At 32.4% G+C, this 24,969-nt stretch overlaps 3 protein-coding genes across 3 annotated transcripts; 2 read left to right on the forward strand and 1 right to left on the reverse strand.

Annotated features, from left to right (window-relative positions):
• Nucleotides 1–385: 385 nt before the first annotated feature.
• Nucleotides 386–9,510, forward strand: LOC131852621 (mRNA-capping enzyme). Its single transcript, XM_059203314.1, has 12 exons — nucleotides 386–744; nucleotides 1,522–1,658; nucleotides 2,335–2,502; nucleotides 3,067–3,170; nucleotides 3,620–3,701; nucleotides 4,348–4,596; nucleotides 5,157–5,292; nucleotides 6,060–6,205; nucleotides 6,905–7,070; nucleotides 7,406–7,506; nucleotides 7,917–8,113; nucleotides 8,424–9,510. Exons 1-12 carry the CDS (start codon nucleotides 559–561, stop codon nucleotides 8,540–8,542), a joined length of 1,791 nt encoding a protein of 596 aa, XP_059059297.1. The 5' UTR covers nucleotides 386–558; the 3' UTR covers nucleotides 8,543–9,510.
• A 204-nt stretch (nucleotides 9,511–9,714) lies between these two features.
• On the reverse strand, nucleotides 9,715–12,082 carry LOC131852682 (beta-lactamase-like protein 2 homolog). Its single transcript, XM_059203395.1, has 4 exons — nucleotides 11,828–12,082; nucleotides 11,163–11,323; nucleotides 10,492–10,817; nucleotides 9,715–10,022 (listed from the first exon to the last, which is right to left on the reverse strand). Exons 1-4 carry the CDS (start codon nucleotides 11,947–11,949, stop codon nucleotides 9,753–9,755), a joined length of 879 nt encoding a protein of 292 aa, XP_059059378.1. The 5' UTR covers nucleotides 11,950–12,082; the 3' UTR covers nucleotides 9,715–9,752.
• Nucleotides 12,083–12,558: 476 nt separating this feature from the next.
• Nucleotides 12,559–19,105, forward strand: LOC131852620 (NADH dehydrogenase [ubiquinone] flavoprotein 1, mitochondrial). Its single transcript, XM_059203313.1, has 8 exons — nucleotides 12,559–12,642; nucleotides 12,795–13,013; nucleotides 13,369–13,661; nucleotides 14,233–14,463; nucleotides 15,330–15,562; nucleotides 16,161–16,364; nucleotides 17,525–17,592; nucleotides 18,140–19,105. Exons 1-8 carry the CDS (start codon nucleotides 12,594–12,596, stop codon nucleotides 18,277–18,279), a joined length of 1,437 nt encoding a protein of 478 aa, XP_059059296.1. The 5' UTR covers nucleotides 12,559–12,593; the 3' UTR covers nucleotides 18,280–19,105.
• Nucleotides 19,106–24,969: the final 5,864 nt, after the last annotated feature.

A 24,969-nucleotide genomic window follows, 5' to 3' on the forward strand; every position in this document is an offset into this window, starting at 1 on the left:
GTGTGTTTATTAAAGCAATGCAATTATTTTAAATATCATATCGCAAGTTCTGCAATAACTACTTACATTTACATTGTGTAGGTAGTTACAGTTAAACTTAAATATTTAATGTGCCCTTAAAAGGTGTGAGAATGAATCAAAATATCAATTGTTCGTATTACAAATGCTCACAGAGGCTACAGTACAAAATACTACAAATAGTTTAATTTCAATTAGAATGTAGTTTAGGATCTTTATTTTATTAAAGAATTGTTCAATTTGAATATGTAATATTATATTATCTGTGATTTGGATTACTATCTTAGAACTATAAGATCACTGTTGACCACATGAAGTTATTAACAATCCCGTCAATCAAAGAATGTCAAATCTCAGAGGACTTAATCTGTTCTGTCAATTGGTGTCGATTTGTCAAACCTAAATCAACAAAAACTACTCGGTACTTTATTCCGAGGACTGTACGATTTAATTATGAATTTATCATTTAATTTATGAACACAATAGGTTTTTCGTTTCTAATTTATTTGATTTTTATTTTAATTGTTGACTGTGTTTAAGATGTCTCAGTGCGATCCAGGACCAATCCCAGATAGGTGGCTGAAATGTCCACGCAAGTCCACTAGTTTGATTGCAGACAAATTTTTGGCTTTCAAAACACCTCTTGGTAGTCAATTCAACGACAAAGTGCCAGAGGAAAGCCGATTTACGCCTTCTATGTTGTTCTCTGTTATGAAAAGTTTAAAGGTAGTGTTGATTTGCATGAACTAGCACATTTTGAATTGACCTACAAAAAAAACTTTAGTACTTACATTTTTTAAACGATGATAATTAAATCTTGCTCTTACTTTCGTTAGCGATATAAGCTGAAGGGACATCCATGGCGGATAATAAGATGAGGATGAAGTCAGGTCAGTTAGCCAATTGTAGCGTATTCACCAGTAATAACATTGATGATGTCCAGGGTGAACCGCGCTTAGGTTTACCTGATTACTAGCGACATTGCTAGCAATGGGCCACTGGTAGCCATTACAAATATTCCATCCACCTGAAAAATGATTTTTCTAGTGATGATCTGAGAACAATGATTTTTATTGTTAAATATTGATGTTTGTTTGTTTACACTATTCAATCTTAAAATTAGGATTTATTCTAAGATGACACCTTTTAAAAAAGTAAGTTAAGTGAGGCATCAGTTCCATTTTTTATATATGTGGAGTACATAATAATAAACACACAGATAGAAAGCTTTTCTGCCATGAATTCATTGTGAGTGTGTAAAATATTACAGTTACATAGAAACACAATAATTTATTAACATTACAATTTTTAGGTCCTTAGAAAGATAATGTGTAGTAAATTCATTAGAAATATCACAATGGTTTCCAGGGTGAACCACCTACTTCCATCCATTTAGTAGCTATAATGCCACAGATACACATATTAAACTAAACAAACCTCTCTTTTAACCAGAGGTCAAAATTCAGAGCTAAACACCTGCACTCTTATAAATAATTGTTGCAGGTTAAACTTGGATTGTGGATTGACTTGACAAACACAAGCCGATTTTATGACAAGAAGGAGATTGAAAATACGGATTGTAAATATATAAAGTTGCAGTGTCGTGGACATGGTGAAACTCCATCTCCTAAACAGACTAAGTAAATATATTTTACAACTTCATATATTGAGTACTGTTCCCAATGTACATGAACACAGAGTACTTAGACATTTTGTACTTAGGATTTTCAATGATTAATATAATATAAATAATGAACTATGTTGATGTGGCTGTGTGTATGTATATGTATGTGTGCATAAAAATAAAGGCTACTAATTTGATTTAATGTCAGCAATATTTCCAAAATAAATGTATATTTTTTATATATTTAAAGTATTACTATTTTTATTATTACTAAAGTAAAAACATTATGGAATGTGTTTTTAAAAAAGGTTTGACTTAGCCTATTAGCGCTTCATATCTATTTTCTAAAATGATTTCTATTGTTTACTTTTTATATGATTCTTATACTGAATACTACAATTTACCTAATTTTAGGTATAAATATCATACTATGATATTGTTTTAAATTCTTGTTTCTATTTTCTGTCTATAAAATATGTGAATTGGTTCTTATTTGAATTATAACATACATAATTATAGCAATGTTTAGAGGAACTTGAAATAGATTGTGACGACGACTATGACGACAGTCCAAATGCAGTCGGATCCTGAACCAAACAGCTCTTCTTCGATTTTCAATGATGACTTCCTTTTTTCACATTTATAATAAAACCTAATTACATGTATTTAAATATTTTCATTTGCACTTTCAGAATATTCATTGAATTAGTAACCAAATTCCTTGCACAGAATCCATTGCAAGTGGTTGGTGTACACTGTACTCATGGTTTTAATAGGACTGGATTTCTTCTTGTCTCATACATGGTGGAACAGTTGGATTGCAGTGTTGCAGGTGCTTTACATGAATTTTCAAAATTAAGGTAAATCTATTAATATTTTGCACACAGAACAAAGAAGTATATGTAATATTACAAACACCATTGCAAAATCACAGAACTTTTTGTTCTGTGATTTTACATATGAAATTTTGCACATATAATCTGTTAGGTTGCTAATGTACACTTGGCTAGTTGAAAGTTTGCTGATGTACATTTGGTTAATACTAAGGCTCTCCAATTGCAACATTTTGTTGCTAAGCCCTGCTAAAAAGAACAATAAAATGTTATAATTCTAACTAACAGATTATGGTACCCATTCTTAGAATAAACTAACAAATAGTCAAAGCAATACCTTTGATTAGGAGGCAGAGGATTGTTAGTACTAAGGATTAATGGCCCCAGCTAGCAATATACCTAAGATGTTGATCTCCGGTTCCCCTGGTAATCAATGTAGTTGATTCCAGGTGTTCACCACAAAGTTTTAAATGGTCTATCTTCATGCTCATAATAACATCTTCCACTGGTGCTCCACCAGTGTATACCTTTAGCTCATGCTGCTGCGCCATTCCATATTCATTCATCATAAAAAATACATTTTATTCACAGACCACCAGGTATATACAAACAGGATTATATACAAGAGTTGTACAGACGGTATGATGATATAGAATATACCCCAGCCGCCCCAGAGAGACCTGAGTGGTGTAATGGTGAGTATTGCCTTTAGCTAATATTGAGTATGTTACAGACAAGTAAAGTAACAACCAAACTATTAATTATTAACTAACAAATATAACTATGTTGATGTGGCTGTGTGTATGTATATGTATATGTGTATAAAAATAAAGGCTGCCAATTTGATTTAATGACAACAATATTTCAATATTTGTTTTTAAAAAACGTTTGACTCGGCCTATTATCGCTTTATATTTATTTTCTAAATTGTTTTCTAATGTTTACTTTTTATATGATTCTTGTACTGAATACTACAATTCACCTAATTCTAAGTATAAACATCATACAACGATTTTTTTTAAATTCATGTTTCTATGTTCTATCTATAAAATATGTGCATTTTATAAATTGGTATTTATAATGTTTTTTCTGAATTGGTTCTTTGTTATTGGATTATAACATACGTAATTATATCAATGTTTAGAGGAACTTGAAATCGATTATGACGACGACGACGTCGACAGTCCAAATGCGCAGTCGGATTCTGAACCAAACAGCTCATCAAAGTAAGTCATTATCAATTACACATTTTTACTACCCCTCGTCATTTCCCGCCCGAAACTAGGTCTGGAGTTACGCAAATATTTCTGGATTTATTTTCTAAGATTCAGCATTGTCAATATCATAGTAAGAAGGGAAGGGGGTTGTTAATAATGTGGACTGTTGACCCTATTGCTGCTAGCAATGGGATCAACAGTCCAAATAATATCAGGTTAACCCTCGACGAGTTTGCCACAATAATAATAATAATAAGTGTAAAAAAAATAACCAGCAAAAGCTGAGAGAATATAAAAAATAAAAAATAATAATCATATTCCTCCACTGGTACCTCCAACCGGGTGCACCTTTCAATTATCATCCATTAAAAAATATATATCATAGTGAATGTACCACTCAACATGCTCATTTCGTGGGGTATATTTAAATCCAATGTCGGATGCCGTCATGGTAAGTGTTTCCTTCACCATAGAATTAGTCGGAAATATAAATTTACACATTTATTTTGTAGGAGGTAGGTCAGATTTCAACTCAGGACATTTTGAGTGTAAATTGGAGTAGTAAACCATTAGCGCGACACTTTTTTAATTTGTTAGAGATAGTTTTTGATCTATTAGGCCCTAGGATTACTAGTAATATATAATTACACTTTAGTTCCAGCCAAAAACAAAGAGGTCGTAAAGAGACTGTGCACAAAAAGGCTATATTCATGCCTGGGGTAAGAGGAGTGGAACCATTCAATACTCAACCTCGTCTCAAAGAAGTACAACAGAAAGCGCAAAAGTTCTGTGAATGGAAAAAAACTGGATTCCCAGGTGCACAACCCGTGTCTATGGACGTCATGAATTTAAGGAAATTACATGAAAAGCCATATAGAGTGTCATGGAAAGCAGATGGAGTCAGGTTAGGATTCTGAACAAATGTTTGTTATATAAAGTGTCCATACATTTTATTAGTACTAGTGGACACCTAATGATCGAAATTCAATCATAATTAATTTAACATTTAGTAAGACTATAGACAAATGATATTAAAAACAAACTAGTAGGCCCTATTAGGGTAATTTAATAATAAAAGTATGTGGACTGTAAACTACGTATTTTATATATATGATACAAAATAGACAGTGAATCCTGCGATGGCCAATGCATAGGGTGGCCGAGTGAGGCGTCGCATGGACCGAGTGCATATGATTAAAAAAAATTGCATTCTGCACTACTTGTGTGCGAAATTTCATACACCTCCATCCGTACAATTTTTCTAGAATGGGGTACAAAGTTTTTGGTTCACATTTAATATATAAATTATTCAAATTAAATCGGAACAATGTTATCATATAGCCTTATTTCAGTCGCTGGTAATAACTCAAATCCATCGTTTTGAAATGTAGGGCCGACAAGATACTACTCGGCCCTCACATTCAAATGTGATAGTAGTGTTATAATACATATTATTATTTGTAGATACATGATGTTAATAGACGGCGAGGGAGAAGTATACATGTTAGACAGAGACAACTGCGTGTTTAAAGTCTTTGGTTTAAGGTTCCTGCACAAACAAGATCTCAGAAGACATCTAAAGGACACTTTACTAGATGGTGTTAGTATCTATGTCTGTTGCATTATATTATTTATGCGTTATAATCGCCAATGAATATGTATCCGATATTTTCACTGCCATTGTATTCTTCGAATCCAAACACAGCATCGAAGCAAAAAAGAAACTTATGGTAACCTATTAATTCTATTGGCACAACTCTCGCCATACGCCGTATGGCTGTCAGCACTAAAGTAATGATATATTATATTATATATTTGAAAACAGTATGTATTTTTTTTTTTTGAGTGTTGATAATGGAATGGTGCACCCGCCTGCGCTAAAGTATGATAAGATATATTATATTATATATTAACATGAAAACGTGGAGGTCGACCTGACATGGTACATTGCTAGCAATGGGGTTATCAATCCACATTACTAACAATCCCCTTCCCCCCAACAGTATGTATTACATATTCTCTTCTTCAGTCGTTCTCTCTTGGCAGAGTGGTCGTAGTTTTTATGATGGTATCTCTACGTTGCTTTCCTTAGGGACAGAGCTCCTCGCAATTTGCCTCCATTTGGTACGGTTTTTGCCTGTACACAAACATGTATGTACTATTAGGTAGCCGTTTTGTTCATGTCAGTCCATTTTCTTGGTAATCAATGCCAAGGTCTTCATTCAACCAATTCATCCAAATGTGATATAAAATAAGAATCGGCCATCCCGAAAAGAGCCAGGAGTCTATATTTTTTATTATTATTTAATTCAGGCTACTAATGACCCAAATAAATGTATTTATATAATAACCATTTGGTGTTTGCAGGAATTAGTAATAGACAAAGTGGAAGGTCAAAATATACCAAGGTATCTGGTGTATGACATAATAAAATACGAGGGTGAAGATATTGGCAAAATGGCATTCTACCCCACCCGATTGGATTACATTGAGAAAGATATTGTTAATCCTAGGTAACGAACTGACAACCATCTGCATACTTTTACATAGGACTAGCAGTGCCCGCGGTTGCATGAAATTTCTAGCCCATTGTGCTGTATAAACTATATTACTGTAAAGTTTCATCAAAATCCGACTTTGTAATGGACATTCTCAATTTCGCCGGATTAAAATTAATGGTTTTGCAATTTTATATCTGCAACTCACAAGTGTAATATAAAATCGCAAATTTTATATGAACCACTTGTGAGTTGCAGATATGATTGTTTAGTTGTATGGTTCGTAATTAGAAATGTTCAGAACCAAACTGCAAAATATAATTTATTGTTTTGTATATACTTATACATAACTATTATCTAATTAAGCCTTTTTGGCTATAATGAATTAGTGCTAGTTAGTAGTTCATATTCACACATTTCAACTTACTCGTAATAATGTAAAGTTACAGCAATTATTCAAAAGAGCAACACGCAAGTGTCTAGCTCATTCTTCATGTGTTGAGACAGTTTGAGCTGTAGATTAAATAAGTTATGACTGGTATAGTCATAACTTATTTTTTAATCTAAAGTGCTTAAATGTAAATTTATTTTCATAATGTATTTTCTATTCCATTCAATTAATGAGTAAACATCGTTTACACAAACAATTAAAGCAACTGAAAAATAGTTTAATGTTAATGTATTAAAAATGCAATAATAATATCGAACTTTTAGACACGAGGCAATGATGAAGGGTATTATAAAGAAAGATCAAGAACCATTCAGCGTGAGATTAAAACAATTCTGGGAAGTTACGATGGCGCAACGGTTGCTAGGAGAAAAGTTTGCAAAGTCACTGTCCCATGAACCGGATGGACTTATATTTCAACCATCCAAAGAGGTAAGTATAGTTTATAGGAGTTGAGAATGTCAGGTTAGAACTGTGGGAATGAGTACTTCCAATAAAATATTAATTAAAATCATGATGTGACCAGTTTTGACGCAATATATAAAAATAATTCCGCAAATACGTGAATATTCAGAAAGAAAATTTGATTTAAGTTGACGAGACAGTGATGAAAATTTTTAAAAATGGTTGAGAAACGCCTCTTAAAAAAATCGATTATGGTAAGAAATATCACAAAATGTGTCAAATAAAAGTTGTAGAGAAAAAAATTCTGCAAAGAAAGTCCTGATTATAAATCTTTGTAATAGAAACATTTTACAACTTTTCAGCCATACCAAGCTGGCCAATGTCCGGATGTTTTAAAATGGAAACCAAGCAATATGAATAGTGTTGATTTCAAGTTGCAAATAGTTACTACTGGTGGACTAGGGTGAGTTTTTTATGTAATAGAACTGACTGAGTTTGCAGGACATTTTTCTTAGATGCTGCGCACTCAAGGTTGCGCACACACAGCCATTAATTTGACCCATGTATGTGTAATACTAAGTATTGATTTTATTTTTCTTTCGCTTTATTGTATAAATGTATATGTTTGTAATATTACCAAAGTTATGAATATATAAAAATACAATTATTCAAATACCCGTACTTATGGCATGACATCAGTCATAGGTCCATGCTCATGCAATCATGATATGGTTGCAAGTTGTTATTTTTATGTCAATGGTATTTAATAAATATATTAAATGTGAAGTTTTACATAAGACTTTTAAATGACATAATACTGTTTTTATCAAACAAAATATAAATATATTAATATTCTTTGTTTGTTTGTTTTAGGATGTTACCAACGAAAGAAGGCCATTTGTACGTCGGGCAATTGAAGGCTCCATTTGCCACTATACGAGTAACGAAAGAAATAAAGAACTTAAATAATAAGATCATAGAGTGTACATTTGATCAAAACACCAAACGATGGGTTTTTATGAGAGAAAGAACAGATAAATCTTTTCCAAACAGCTATAACACTGCTAGAGGTATATAATTTTTTTTTAATCATAGGTATATGTAAAATATTTTGTCTTATAATTTTTGGAAAACCTTCACTAGTATTTTCTGTATGTATACTACTATTAATATACCGCATATGGAATACTTAATAGTTTTTTATGCAATTGGAATATCGAACAAGCTTACGATCCATTTGATGGTATGCGGAAACCGACGCCTATCATGTTCCACCCGCGATACCACTCATGTGTTGCTATTCCAGAGAACCAAGCTATCAAGCCTCTTATCATGTAATTTCTAATAGTAGTACTGAGAGCGGTAACAAAATTGTTTCAGCTGTATGCGAGAGTATACAAGACCCTGTCACAACCGATCGACTGCTGGACTACATAGAGCACCATCGGTTTTCAGACGACTCGGATATAATGCCACCACCGAAAAGGTCACGATACTAACGACGTGGCGGTGACGGGACGGCAACTCTTTTAGTTTTTCAATTTGTCTCTTATATGCAAAAACTTCATTCCATGAAGAAAATGTAAAGATTTAATAGTCACTATTTGCAATGAAATGATAGACTATTTGTATCAACGATAGAGCCACGTGTCCTAATAGTATATCCTAACTTTGGTACATATAAGGCTGGGCAGTAAATCTTGCGACTTATAAACTACATGGTAAGAAATCTTATTATTTAAATAAGGTTTGACTTTGACAAATTGTATCTAACTATACCTACGGCATAATACGTGAACAGATATAACTTCTTTTTTTTTATCAATCAGTTAATATTAATTTATTATTCTCGACGTATGTTTTTCTTTAAGAAGTAATAACCCATTACCATCACATTTTAATTTATTTTATTCAATCGTGTATATAGACAAGGAAGAAAATTGTTTGATTCAAGATTGTTAATAAAATGAATCATAAAGATTGTTGAACTGTAAATGGTCTATTTATTTTTTATCAATTATAATACAGTATAATTTGAGTATTAAAATAATCAATAAATATAACATGGTAACAATCAATATATGAATCCCTCTTTAAAATATAATTAATATATCTAAAATGATAATTGTGTTTGAGGTGAATTATAAAGAGGTATGAGGTATCTAATAGATCGTTGGCAAACAGTACTCTCTATCTATTTTTATCTTATAAAAGGCTTGGCATGAAGATAAAATATATAGGTATATACAATCTATATAATTGTCACAGCCAATCTACCACACCAATTTATTTTAATTAATAATCATGGTTTTGTTGATATAAATGAAGATGAGTTTTCAATTGAGAATTCATTGATCTTAATTTAATTTTAAATGATGGATGGCCTTTATATATATTAACATATAACAAAGTCAACAAGAACTTATATGTGTAAACAGTAGATAAACTAGAAATATTTAACAAATTAATATATACGAAAAACGCTATATAATCCCTTATTTCATGAACATGTAAAATCTTATTCGAAAATATTTAAAAAGGTTTGTCATACAGCTAAGTCTCTCTATTTAGGTAAAATAATAAATAAATCTAAAGATAAAATAAAAGCCACTTGGAAAGTAATAAATAGCGAAACTGGAAAAGTTAATTTTCAAAATAGTAAAATATCCATAGAACCCATGGTGACTAAAACCATACTAAGTCAACCAATTATAAATTACTATTGATATTATACTGCCATCTTGTTTCTCCGTCGACTATAATACATTTTATTTTGCTTTCCTTTGTGAGCTTTGTCAGATGATGATTGACATTGTATGCAGCTGCCGGCCACAAATGTTCAGGTGTTTCTGTGTATATAATTTTAACTAGGTCCATTTCATTTAACTGCTTATTCACATTATTCTTTAGGGCTTCTAATATTTGTTCTTCTCTCTGATTTCGATGTGCTATGTAGTACTCTATTTTCTGTGTTGGTTCCTGTAAATAAATGTGTATTAAATAATCTTTATTTTGTAGTATATAAAATCATAAAATCGTGACAAGACAATATCTGTAGGTTTGCGCGTTTCACGGAAAAACATCTGGAGGAATTAAGAGATGACTATAGAGAAATAAGAACCACCTATATTAAGGACTAAAAATATAGTACAATTTATGTATAAATAAATTTAACATGTGTATATAAATAACTATACAAATGTTACAAAGAGGTAAAGTTTGGGAGGGTGTAAGAGGTAACTCTGCATGTACCAATAAAGAAAATCATAAACCATACTACAACCCATTTAGAAAATCCAATAGAAGGCCATGTTTTTTATGACTATATAACATTATGCTATAAAAAAATCTAGCAATTTATTATTATTTAACCAACTGGCAACACTGGTACATATGATGATTCATATGAAATATTATATTTGACTCAATACCTGTACAACATATTTACCTCTACAACATTTCCATGACCTGGATATATTATAGATGGCTTCAGTTCTAATATCCTATTCAAACTCTTCATATAAGTGTATAAGTCTTCAAAGACTGCAGTGCCTTCCCCCAATATACAATCTCCACTGAAGAGTACACTTTCTTCTTGTAATGTCAGTACTACATGATCAGTTGTATGACCAGGAGTATGGTGGACTTTCACTGTAGCACCCTCTACTTTTATTTCTTGCCCATCTGATAACCAGTTAACTGGGATTTCTGTAGGTAGGTAATTATCTGGACTATCATCAGAGCTACGCTTGTGTTTCCATATTTGTGGTTGTGCTGAAATATTTATAATTAAAAATACACATTATTATTGCAATAGTAATGGACACAAACAAAATAAAAGCAAGTAAAAAGGGCTTACTTATCACTACTCTTCCAGACAACCTTTCAAAAGAGATTAGTGAGAGTTATGTATCATTTGTTGATCATGGTTCCTTGTGTTATTAGCAATATGCCTTTAAAATCCCTTATTAATTTTGTACTAAATACTCTAATTCTGATAAAAAAAATCCCAATGTGATGACTAAAATTGGAGACAGTTATGACATGTCATCCATAGACAAGTGTAGTGAATAATGTCAATAATAATCTTAAATCCCACAAATACTTAAAAATATGAACCTGCAATGCTGCCATATATATTTTCAACTCCTCCAATGTGGTCATGATGCCAGTGTGTTAGCACAATATGTTCAATGTTCACCTTCTCAGATTGTACAAGTTCTGATAAGTTCTTTTGATACTCATTCACATCTTTGTCACCAGTGTCCAGGAGGATGCGACTGTAAATCAGAATTAAGGATTCTTTTACCATGAGAATTTTTTTTATAACTAGCAGACCCAACAGACATTGCTCTGTCTTAAATATGACTATTGAATTTGCATTGGTATAATTAATAAAAAAAAAATTTAAAGGTATCTCTTGACAATAACCAACAACAAAAATAATTACTGAAATGGTTTCAGCCATACATGATACCATAACAAGGTCTTCTCTATCTCAACCATCATTTTTATTACTACCTTACAAGCTATTAAAGAGAGAATGATCATCTTCGGTCTCAAGGAAACTAATTACACTATGCTAACCCCAAATAATAGGATAGAGCAAAGGTTATTATGACTACCTTACAGTCTCAATACTGGTATTATAAACTGGATTAAGATTGAGGATATTTTTAATGGGTGATAATGGATAGTGTATTAAAGTATACACTCTTACTGCCAGCCGCCTGGCTAACGTTAAATCTTGCCATGCTATTAAAAATTCACTGAATCAAACATACTTTCTTCCAGTTCCAATTAGATAGGTGTTCGTGCCTTGCAGCGTCATAGGACCAGGATTGCAACCGAGGATCCTTATTACTCTACTTGAAAGTTTCGTAACGGACGGAATTACTGCTGCCATTTTTAGTAAATATATATTAATACAAATTAAGGTTTAAAGTCCACATTAAACCACGAAACACATACAATTAACGATAAGATAAAATTAATATATACAAGTTTTGAAGTTTTAGATTGTATTTATGTACTTGGCATTTTATTCGCGAATTTTACTGACATTGACAATAATGACAATCATACGTTTCATTGACAAAAGTGAATGATAATATTTCTATTAACGCTTTTCATTCATTACCAAATGCTACCGTTGAATAAAGTATTTATTTGCTTCCTGGCTAGGGCTTATTAAAGAAATATCACTGAATTCACTGATAATATTACACAGTAATATATATTGACCTTTGACCATGCATCAACTCTGGAGGCAATATGAATACTCTCTATACGAATCCACGATTGACAACCTAGAGGTAATTATAAAAAAATAATTTATATTTTTTAAATGAATTTGTCAACAACTATTGCTGTTGCTGACTCATCATTTATTTTGAATCTTAGCCGCTACTGTTTTTTTTGTTTTCATTTATCCTTAACGGAAAGGCAATGAGTCTAAGCCCATACAGCCGTTTTTGAATGATTTCATTTGACAAGTGTTTCGTATTTAGTTCGTGGTTTGGGTTTGTCAATTTTGACATAACCAGAAAAATGGCTGGTACCCTAGCTCGAGTAATTCAAGGGACAAAAACAAATTTGGGTCAGTAAATTACTTAGATATATTCCAATATTAGTTTTATTTAATCATTTATCATCAAAGAGTCTTATTATAGTTGTATTTGGATTATGGAGTGCTATGTGTTGTTTTCTGCGCAGCGATTATCTTACATAATATTGACTATTTTGTTTCAGGGATTGTTGGCCCTTTGATAAATATCAGTAATGTGCCGGTGAGATGCCAACAAACTCAGGCACCACCCACCAAAAGCCAATATGGGCCCTTGGCGGATAGTGACAGGATTTTCACTAACCTATACGGTCGGCATGAGTGGCGTTTGAAGGGGGCTCTTAGCCGTGGTGACTGGTATTTGACGAAGGATATCTTGTTGAAAGGCACCGATTGGATAGTCAGTGAGTAATTATATTAGTGCACATTTTGCGCATAATTGTTATTTATAAATTAGTACAAAATGGTATTATAACATTACTTTCTACCTGGATCATTGCCATATGAATATGGATTGTGTTTTATTTATTTACGGTACATTGACTGCAGAATATACCACTATAGAGAATAACATATATATTTTATTCAGTTTACGATTTCTATGCTTCAACCTTAAATAAAAACCATTATAGAATTAAGAAATGGTTATTGTTGACTATATTCTGTTGATTTCATTCGTGTTTTGTAATTGTAAAAACTTCATGTTCTTGTAGATTAATGAGATATATTTGAGTAAAAATTTTAACAATCTAATTGCAGATGAACTCAAGACATCTGGTCTCCGTGGACGTGGTGGTGCTGGTTTCCCCACTGGCATGAAATGGTCTTTCATGAACAAGCCTGCTGATGGTCGTCCAAAGTACCTTGTTGTGAATGCTGATGAGGGTGAGCCAGGGACTTGTAAGGATCGTGAAATTATGCGCCATGATCCACATAAGCTGGTTGAAGGTTGTCTGATAGCTGGTCGTGCTATGGGAGCATCAGCTGCTTATATTTATATAAGAGGAGAATTTTATAATGAAGCCAGTAACTTACAAGTTGCCATAGCAGAGGTGAGTTGTGTTTTACTTTGTATTATTAAAATCCATGTAATGAATATTGATATTATCATTTGCAAAATTCAACTAGTACCAGAAAAACAGTGGTTCTCACAACCCTTCAAATAAATTTAAATATATTATAGGCACTACTCATAAGTCAAATCTACAGTCAGGTCTGAAAATAGTGACCCAAGGAGAATTGACAATATACATTGTTCGAACATATATTTTTACATATTAAAACTTAGATTTAGTATACATACTTTGGAATGTATTGTTATTAAGTGTTTTATTATATTGTCTTTTGTAATATTTTATCAATATATCTGGTAATTAAAAAAAGACATTGCGAAATTACCACAATATGATAATGAAAACACATGTAAATAATTATAAATGCTTTTGATATAAGCATCCACAAATGTACAGACAATCAGACAAATGTAAACAATCATTGTTCTGGGTTCTGTTAGTTGATTATGTCCCCCAATAATAGATTTCTCTTTTGTAGTTTATGTACAGATAGTGATCAGTAAATTTTTTTGTATGTATAGATAATAAATTGTATCAAATATGTTTTCAGGCATATCAAGCTGGATTAATTGGCAAGAATGCATGTGGTTCAGGTTATGACTTTGATGTATTTGTACACCGAGGTGCCGGAGCCTACATCTGTGGTGAAGAGACAGCTCTCATTGAATCCATTGAGGGTAAGCAGGGCAAACCACGACTGAAGCCTCCATTCCCAGCTGATGTTGGCCTCTTTGGGTGTCCTACCACTGTCAATAATGTGGAGACTATTGCTGTTGCTCCTGTGAGTGAATTATAATGATATAGATTTTTATGTGTCATCCTTTGCCAATTATCTAATCAACCTTTTAAATAAATGGTAAACAATAATGAATTTGACGACCTGGGTGGTCTAGCGGTCTAGCACACTGCTTTACGACCGATGGTCGCGGATTCGATTCCTCACACGGCACAAACATTTGTATTCATGAGTATGATTGTTTGTATCGGTCTGGGTGTTTTCTATGTATTTACAAAAAAAAATCTATGTATCATCAGTTATCTAGTAGCCATAACACAAGCTTTAGGTAGCTTAACTTGGGTCTAGATGGCGCTGTCTGAATTGTCCTGAGATTATTAGTATTTTTAAATGGGATAGGATGTAAAAATTATACTGGATGACTGATACTGGATATTGGAATTCCTTTTGGAATCAGTTTCATTGCATAAATTCATTACCGTACATACATTAGTGAAACCAAAATACATATTTTGGTTTCACTTGTCTTGTATTTAAATTTTAGTATGTGTAAGAAAATATGTAATTACCTGGTTTTTAATTTGCTATGGAGAATTACTAATATTATAAATGCCAAAGTTTGTGAGTATAGATGAATGGACAATTGTTACTATTTCACGCAAAAACAACTTATGAATTTTGATACAATTTATAGTAATATAGCTTGAATGAAAGAAGTATAATGATAAATGTTAAGTAAGTGAGATGCAGATGAAGTTACGCAGGTCAGCTAGGTTACATAAATGTACTTCTTGGAGATCTAATGTTAATATTGCACTTATTGCTGTTACTTTTATTTACTTGTTTTTTTTTTCTATATTCTATTTATTTATTAATTATATTATATTCAATTTTGAAAACATTGTTTTCAGACTATATGTCGCCGAGGTGGAAAGTGGTTCGCCTCGTTCGGCCGGCCACGTAATTCTGGCACGAAATTGTTCAACATTTCGGGACATGTGAACACTCCTTGCACGGTGGAGGAGGAGATGAGTATACCACTCAAGGAGTTGATTGAGAGGCACGCTGGCGGCGTCACGGGCGGTTGGGAAAACTTGCTCGCTATCATACCTGGAGGATCTTCTACACCATTGATTCCTCAAGAGTATGTACTTATATTTTTTAAACAACAAGATTTATGGATACCTTCATAGTTGCCTGTTGTAGAATATATTTTTTGTTTCTACAGACTTTGCATTGCACTCTGTATCAAATTTTTATATATTTATTTACTTTTAAGGATTACTAACATAAGATACAGCAATACAAATATGTCGTGATTCTATATAATTCTAATAGTCTTATACTAACTGTTCTCATGTTTATAGGTAACCACGGCATGCTTTGAGTTACAAGATTATATTGGTACTATTACTACTATTACACATGTCAATAATATAAACTAAAATTAAATGCTGCTAACAATAATTTATATATATTCACTACTGTTTACTATATACACTGTATCAGTACCTCATAAAAAAAAAATTCCTGGTATAGTATAGTGATATAGTAGTTACTTATGTGGACTATTGGCTTACATTACTTACATCTTAATTTGATAAAAAATTTCTATATGCAATACTTAAGTTATAAAGAATCTGTTTGCTTTTATATTTAGTAATTGTGTTAAAAGTGTCAAAATTCAAAATCTTTTCTTAAAATATAGCATTTATTATCAATGTTTAATATAATTTCCACAGTGTATGCACAACAGCAATAATGGATTTCGACGGGTTGGTAGCAGCCCAGACTTCCCTTGGCACTGCGGCCATCATTGTTATGGACAAGTCAACTGACATAGTGAAAGCAATTGCTCGCCTCATCATGTTCTACAAGCATGAATCATGCGGACAGTGCACTCCCTGCAGAGAAGGTGTCTCATGGATGAACAAAATAATATACAGGTATTTTTGTTTATTTATATTTTTTTATTTTAAAATCTTTAATGCACATAATACAGAAGTAAAAAGTAAGACACATTCATAGTTGTGTAGAGATATGTGTGATTTTAGTGTCTTAAAGCAAAGCAAAGACACATTCATTTTTATGTGTGATTTTAGTGTCTTGCAGGCTTTAGAGTATTTAAAGAGTAGATGCTTGATCTGACTTTAATTAAACTGTACAATATATATTATATACTCTGTGACCATATGAAATAATGTGCCTTTCAAAATGTGTGAATTTAAATTTTCATATAACCATCATTTTAATATCTTTAGAAAGTTTAATATTTAACTGTTAGTGGCATGAACACTTTTTTGAAGTTAACTAGAATAATTTGATATCCTCTCCGTGTACACTATTATCTGTATTTTGGTGGATCAAAATAAGTATATATTGATAAAAAAAAAAAAAAAATTAAATTTTTTTACTAGCGGAACATAAGTAAAAATGCGGGGTATAATTGGTTATATTAAGGGCCGTCCCTAAATGTAATGACGTCATCTCTATTTCAGTAATCTCTATGACCTTCCCACTTCCCGATTTTATTTAAATAGTTAAATTTTTTTTTAATTTATTTATTTAACTTTAATGCACACAATATAATATATAGTATAGTACATTTGGCGGACTTAACACCATGCGGCATTTTCTACCAGTCAACCATAGGTGGTGCAGAGAATAATTGTTGGCGGTGCAAAATTATAAACAAACAATATACAACAAAATATAAACAGAACAAAAATATATATAAACTTAAGAGATACAATAATATATAACATAAATATATACAAATATACACACAAATGTGTACTTATAAATGCAATAAACTTATATATATACCAAATAGTCTGACGGTTTTAAAAAAAATTTAGTTTAGTGTTTTAAAACTAAACACCAAATATGAACTATTATAATATGAAAATTAAGACCCACCAAATTATGACCCGTTCATGATTTTTTCTATGAAGTTTTGTGACTCAATGGCATTCTTCGTTATACAATGGCACATTTAGGCCCCTTCTTCCTTAACTTATGACGTAATTAGATGGCCTCTTTTTATATGTATTAAATTTTCAGTGGTACAAAATTGCAAACTACAGCTAGTGTATAAATTTTACAGGTTTGTAGAGGGCAATGCGTCACCGAAAGAAATCGACATGTTGTGGGAGATTTCCAAACAAATTGAAGGTTAGTGCGCGCCCGCGGCCGGCATTACGAAACACCATATGCGGTTTATTGTATTGTTCCATTACCTTCGCTTGCATTGTTGACCTTACTTAGACCTTAGTTGGATGCATTTTGTGACCTTTTTCTTTAAAAACAAACCAATAGCTGGGTCATATTATCTCGGGGCTCTATCGGTTTGACATACCGCTTTACTTCCGAAGGTTGCGGTTTCGATTCCTCGCACGTTACAATTATTTGTATTCATGAGTATGATTGTTTGTATCGGTCTAGGGGTTTTCTATGTATATTATGTATGTATTTGCAAAAAAAATCAATATTTATATCAGTTAGTATAGCCATAACACACGACCTGTTTATCGTGACGAATTCACAGGCAATTTATCATGATGATTTTGATCAGGTTATTGGTCAGGGGGAATCGCTGGTGTTCAACCTTACATGGTACATTATTAACAATGGGGTCATCAGTCCAAATTACTAATCTCCTTTCCCTCCCAATTATTATAATTTGTATTATTGTAATTTTTATAATAGTATTCTCACACAGGACACACTATCTGCGCGTTGGGTGACGGCGCCGCATGGCCTGTTCAAGGTCTGATTCGCCACTTCCGGCCGGAACTGGAGCGCCGCATGCAGGAGTATTCCGCCGTCAATGGGCCCAGCAAGGCTGAGAGGCTATACTAATGCCCATCTTGTACCTCACCCTCCAACAATGTTCTATTCACGGAGAAGAATTATTAGATATTAAATGCTGTGATCTATGTACAAAGTGTTTTTGATCAGTTCGTGTAATTATTACCATTTACTATATATGTAGGCATACCATATATATAAATGTTTTAGTATCTATTTCTTTATCGGTGCTAAGTGTGTATTTGGCATTGAAACTGGAATACTAAAACTTTATTCAGTAATATAAAGGTGAAAAATAGCTAGTAGTATAAATTATTAATAAACTCAGTATTCTCACCTTTACTTATAAACGTTATGGAGGCTCACTGACATTGACATGACTCCTTTGTATTAAATTGTACGACAGAGAACGCACTATATAAGATTTTCTCCGAGAATAGAGTATTGGGTATGCCTTGTCGATATGAAAATGGGCTAGTTGCGTAATAAACGTAATTTTGACGTAGAAAACGACGGTGTTTCGGCAGTTATTAAATTAAATAATTAGAACGCTAAATACGGTGATCGGTTTCCTCTGTTCTGTCTACACCGTAAGATCTAGCGTGTATATAAATAGTTAGAAATGACACAATCTTCAATGAAATGAAATGAGCAATCTTTTATAATTCCTTTTTCTGTAATTTAGAGAGGTGCCGTATAATTTATTTCATAGACAAAATGAGTCCTATTTTTGTTCGTAATATTTATTATTATCATGGAATCCGGTAAGCCATAATCGCTATCAACTGTACGTAGCCTGCGGCCCAAATAGTGACATTCATGTCAGTAAAATGTAAACAAGTGATTTTTTAATTTAATTGTACAAAATATGTTAATAAAAAAATATTATATAAACTGTTGTTTTACACCCAGCCACAACGTCAATTTATATACATAATATAAAGATCACTGTCTGTACGTTAGTATTTTGGTCTGTTTGTCTGTGAGTTTGTGGGCACTAATCTCGCCAATTTGGGCGCGGTTTTCAGTAATTTAATGTGGTCAGCTTCAATTTAAAACGCTACCATCAATAGTTGTCTTACACGTTTGTTTGTTTTGTTCCAATTATTTTACAAACTATAAGGTTACACAGGTATGAATTCAGCTGTATTAAAAAATATATACCCGATGACTAATTTCGAAGTTTAGATAAAGTTACGGCCTACGGAATATCAGCTAGATAGAGTAGAAACACTGCGTAGGTAAGCTAAAATTACATTTAATTATACTAGGATGTTTTTTTTCTGAAAACAAAAAGTTCCACCTTTTGCACGCCGTACATGTATGTATGTATACGCATAAAGTATCTAGTTAATTACGTAATTTTTATCATCCAAATTACTATCACTTATTTGTCTATATATAATTTGTTTTACGGCCTATCGCATTATTATACGTTTCTAATAGGTACAAGAGTAGAGTATTTAAATACTAATTCGCAGTAAAATTAAAAAGTATTTAATCTGTAATTAGTAATTTATGCTAACAGTTTATTGCTGTTTAGCAACTTTTAAAAACTAACGCTTATGCGACACGTATTGCATTATTGTAACCTCTGTATAAAATAAAACAGTCCATCTGCTTCTGTTCTTATGCCAAACAACTTTTAAACCGCGCATTAGATTTTGATCGAGTTCAGAAATTAAAATGTTTATTTTTCAGAGCATTGCATGCATGTGTATATTATATATAGAAATACAGTAGATATTAATAGTTTAAACAAAAAAATATATGTAATACAGAATCAAGAAAACAAAATATATTTAAGAATGAATTAAAATTACAAAAGAAATAACAAATGGAGTAATTAATATTTTTTAATGATATCGTCTTGTATATTGTGCAACCCAGGTGAAGTCGGAGCGGGCTTGTACTCAGTAATTATTGCATATTATCCACAATTTCCATAATATTAAAGTTCAGCTAAATACGCTATCTCATTATAGGCATAACTTTATCAGATAGTTAAGCGTATTGTATCTATCTACACGACAGAAGTATTCCATGATAAATAGGTAAATGCATAGAAATAACTAGATTTCCCTTTGTATTTCGCAATATGTTGTAACAAAGATTTTGTTACCTAGTTACTTGTATGTTGACACATTATCATTAATGAGGTGTTGTATTTATTTCTCATGTCATAATTGAAACGTAATCATTACTTGCTCAGTCACGCTAATTATGTACTGTAGATATGTTAAATACATACCTATAAACTTCTTTAAAATTTTACAATGTAAAAGTATGAAATTCTAGTAGCGAACATGAGTAGTACCAATAGGAATTGCTTGAAAGAAATGTACAAAACAATTAAATAGTGATGAAATTACCCACTCATCATACTTTGAGCAGGAGGGTCAGCGGCGACGGGGCTCGGGGATGTTAATTATTCAGGACAATTCACACAGCGTCATCTAGTCCCAAGCTAATCAAAACTTGTGTATGGTTACTAGACATTTGATTTAACCCAATATATTGATAATTTTTTTGTGAATATTTAGGTACATAATATGCTTAAAAAACACCAAGACTGACACAAACAATCATACTCATTAACACAAATGCGTTGTACCCTGTGAAGACTCAAACCCGCGACCATCGGAAGTAAGCCGATATACTAAACTGCTGTACCACGGAGGCGTCAAATACAGTAGATATATAGACAATTGTTGCCACTTACTGTCAGCATCAGCCCGGGCCATCAGCTTTTTATCATTTCAGTAATATAAAAAAATCTATATAGATAGAACTGTATAGCTACAGATATACCTACTGCTATAAGAATGTCGGTGACGGGAACCCATAACATTTTCCCCTACCAAATAGTGTCAACACGGCTAATAAGTTTTCACTTAAAAAATGGCAACTATGTGGCTCCATTGCTAACAATGTATCATAGCTGGTCGACTTCCACGCGGTGTCCCCTGGAAATTTTAGTTAGGTATGACTTTCTTATGAATTATCTGAATTAACTTCTAACATTCTCGACGAACAAGACTACTAGCGCAGGCCGGTATCTGTCATAGAATCAGAGCAGACCAGTCCCTATGCATCTTCCTTCCTTATTACTACGATAATAAAATAGAGTATGTATACAGAGACCTAAATTAAAAATCCTTGTAAAATAAGCGATCCATATAACAATAGTAGGTGATTACTGAACTGTCGCGGGAAAAACCAGCAGTATCTTTTAATTTACTGCGTTTCCTTTACCTTAATATAAGTAGGTGTATAATTTTAACTATGTTAGTATCATTTTTATAGCATAATAACGGAATACGGAAATAGACACGTACTCTCAATATTTCTTTCAAATTCTAAGTATTTGAGAAATACCTACAGGTAACAAGCTCTTAAAAAAATAAGATATTTCACTTCTTACGCGTACAAATATCTGATCTAATAACATTGTTTTTACGTTTTCAAGATGCATTAAGGAAAGATTACATAAATCATTAGTCTTCGACATTCTGAAATCAATATATAATATATATTTTACTGATTTATGTGATATTCCGAATAAAATATAGATGTACTGTATAATTTCATAGCCAAACTATGTATAGACATTAGCTATCTTTTAAAATTGTTAAATCATTGACGCTTATTACTTACATATGTAGTTATTGGAATTTTGTAGTATTTTATATTTGGCACAGAGGTCCTATCATTTGCTTAATGGATTTATAATATTTTGTTCAATTCTGCTATAATTATCACGTGTGACTACAAACGTCCACTGGGGAAACTTGACCACCGCTATTGACTCCATGACCACCCCTATTGGTGGTGTCAAATTCCGCTGTTGAGCTACACCCATATTGCGCTGCGCTAGGGGAAGTGGTGGCAAGATGGGGTACTTAAGCTTTAAAGGTCTGTAATATAAAAAAATACATAGTGAAACAATCATATTTATTTTTTAAATAACAACTAATTATTATTATTCTTATATTTGGTGTCATTAGGAACTTTAGGTAACACATTCCGCCCCGTTGCCCCATGGTGCTGGTAAGATGAGGTGATGGGGTGATGAGAATGATCCTATGATCTCTGTAGAACGATGATTATTCGAGCTGGCAGAACACGTAGACATGGATGACTTCATCATCATCATCATCATCATCATCATCTTATTACTACGCAGCTATTATGAGTCCATTTTCCACTTAATGAGCATGATATCCACCCTTCAATGGAAACGGAACAAACTTCATCACAATACATACAGAAACTCTTCATTGTTTTGCTGTTTTCGGTGATCGGCTATTCTTCTTTAATTTTTTATTTTGATCTTTTGTAGTAGTTTTCTTCTGTTTTTTTTTATAATCATCTTTTTTTTGTTTCAATTTTCTATAGTTTTTCTGTTCAGCTCTGTTTCTTTTGTGGGCGATAACTTCTAATTCTTTTTGTAGACCGTGATAATTGCCTTTTTTTAAAGGAAGCCTTAACTTTTCTCTCTATAACCCATTTTTTTACTCTTTTAAACCGACACGTTATAGAATCATTCTAAAAAGACAAACTCACAAAAACGAACTCATTTTTCGGAAAACAAAATATTCTCATTTACCCCATCTTGCCTGCAGAGCCCTTTTATATAAAAAATATCACACAATGACTTTTTTATAGATTAGTTTAAGCATCAATTTTTTAACAAACCAAGTCACGTTTAAGCCAGAAGAAAATGTGATAAGCAACTTGCAATAAAACACTTATTTTGCATTTTTTTCGACACTGTGCACTTGTGAACCACTAAACACACGGCGACTGATAAGTCTCATGGTGGCGCGTGCACGATGATTGAAAGAGCGTGATTGATCAATTTGAACTGTAAATTTTGGTGGGTACCCCGTCTTACCCACTACCCCATCTTACCTCCATCTCCCCTACGTGTTTCGCATCTGAATGAGGCATCATCGGGCATTGAATAGAGTTCGGATGTAGCTTGGAAGCCTAGTGGTGACTGTTTGGCGACCCAACCTTTTTTTAAAGAATTTATTTAAACCAATACAAAATTTTAACAATATCACATGATATTGTTATTTTTTTTTTACAAGTACGTTTAGTAAACAACTGTGACTGATAATATTGGACTCCCGTAAAATAACAGCTAATTTGATAAAATATATGCAGCTATAATACCAGGGATAGGACTGCTCTAGGAAAATGCGCTAGACTTTATAAAAACATCTTTTTTAATATTATCCTATTGTGATATTTTGTAATCCAAATTAAAAAGTAGTACACTTAATTGATTGTACAGCGATCAGAATATGATCATAAATGAATGAATGAAAGAATAACTCTTTATAATTTCTTTTACAGAAATATATATCTGTGTATAAATATAGCTAATATGTTAAGTCTTAGCTATATCATATATCTACCTATATCATATATATTAGTAGATAGGTAATTATGTATACAACAATCGTCAGTATCAATGTAAATCAAGTTGTCGAGTCGTTTAGCAAAAGTGTATGAAGTCGTCAGAACAATAACTGATTGCTTAAGTTATTTGTTCTGGGACTAAAATTATGTAACGATGCTGTAATTCATTCTAATTTTAAAAAGAGTGAATATTTTATTTCTATTTTCGGAAAGGCAAAGGGGTATATGCCCATACAGCCAAGTCTGTTTTTGAAGACTGCAATTAAACATTTACGTGTCAACTCTTTGATAGTTACAGTTCCGTTGCCACCTCTAAAGCCGCAGTTTTGTCTGTATCGGTATTATAACAGAGAAGCTTTTCTCTGTTTACCTTCGATAAAAGTTTTTGCCTTTTATTTTAAATTCTAACCCACTCGTTAATTACTTATTCCCAGTTACGTTAAATCTGGAAGTGGTCACATAGATAAGTTCGCATTTACTTACACTATCTCCAATGAATATTTTTGTGCTTCTTCCACAATCCAAAGACATGTCTGCACCAGCCATTTACGTATGATACAAATACTTTGAGACATTGACATAAACGATGCGGTATTTAGAACAGACAAGATTTTCCATTTCTAGTAATGATAAATATAACGGTACTGTCTATTGCCAGCTATTGGATAGAATCTTTGCCAAACCTGTTCATAGCAACCAATCGGCAATAAAGATATACTATAAATTATATATGATATACTCGTTCCTAAGTAAAAAGGTCGCTGTAAAAATATTTCTCGATTATTGTGACCAAAATAAATAATACCTAACTTTTTAACCTTACGTTAGTCAAATTAGTTGTCGGAAATAAGAACTTACTTTTTTGCATAAGACTCTTTCATTTCAAATATTACATCTACATATATTGCAAATCTCATAACGATTTGTTGAATCGAGGCAACATACATTTTTTTATACATACGCTAGCGCCACACCAGTGGAGGATGATGGGATGAGCAGAATCAGGGTAGTTGCCCATCGTAGCAAATTATCTAGAACTAACTACGAAAATGTCCAGAGAGCACCGCCTGGAGGTGGACATTATTAGCATAATTTTACATAGAGCTGTTATAGTGTAACACTCCCCTCTTCCCTCCACAAACAAACAGCCCAACAATTAACACTCACATTTATATTATATTAGAATAAATATATAGGAGTAGCTTACAGAAGCTGGATAACAATAATTAAAAGGCTGAGTATCTTGTTATAACTATGTATTTTGATAGTTACGTAACAATATTTGTAGGTGTTAATAGTGTCACAAAGTGC

The sequence above is a fragment of the Achroia grisella genome, unplaced genomic scaffold (assembly GCF_030625045.1).
Source record: "Achroia grisella isolate CSIRO2021 unplaced genomic scaffold, CSIRO_AGI_Agris_v1 utg856, whole genome shotgun sequence".
Classification (NCBI taxonomy): domain Eukaryota; kingdom Metazoa; phylum Arthropoda; class Insecta; order Lepidoptera; family Pyralidae; genus Achroia; species Achroia grisella.

Bases quoted from the DNA above. Each gene is read 5' to 3' on its own strand.
- LOC131852682 (XM_059203395.1), bottom strand. From the start codon at position 11,949: ATGGCAGCAGTAATTCCGTCCGTTACGAAACTTTCAAGTAGAGTAATA. The intron at 10,818-11,162 runs GTTCATATTTTT...TAAATATTTCAG, and splicing joins TATATATGGCAGCATTGCAG to CACAACCACAAATATGGAAA. The intron at 10,023-10,491 runs GTAAATATGTTG...ATTTATTTACAG, and splicing joins GTCATGGAAATGTTGTAGAG to GAACCAACACAGAAAATAGA.
- LOC131852620 (XM_059203313.1), top strand. From the start codon at position 12,594: ATGGCTGGTACCCTAGCTCGAGTAATTCAAGGGACAAAAACAAATTTG. The intron at 13,014-13,368 runs GTGAGTAATTAT...ATCTAATTGCAG, and splicing joins AGGCACCGATTGGATAGTCA to ATGAACTCAAGACATCTGGT. The intron at 17,593-18,139 runs GTTAGTGCGCGC...ATTCTCACACAG, and splicing joins GATTTCCAAACAAATTGAAG to GACACACTATCTGCGCGTTG.
- LOC131852621 (XM_059203314.1), top strand. From the start codon at position 559: ATGTCTCAGTGCGATCCAGGACCAATCCCAGATAGGTGGCTGAAATGT. The intron at 3,702-4,347 runs GTAAGTCATTAT...ATTACACTTTAG, and splicing joins GAACCAAACAGCTCATCAAA to TTCCAGCCAAAAACAAAGAG. The intron at 4,597-5,156 runs GTTAGGATTCTG...TATTATTTGTAG, and splicing joins TGGAAAGCAGATGGAGTCAG to ATACATGATGTTAATAGACG.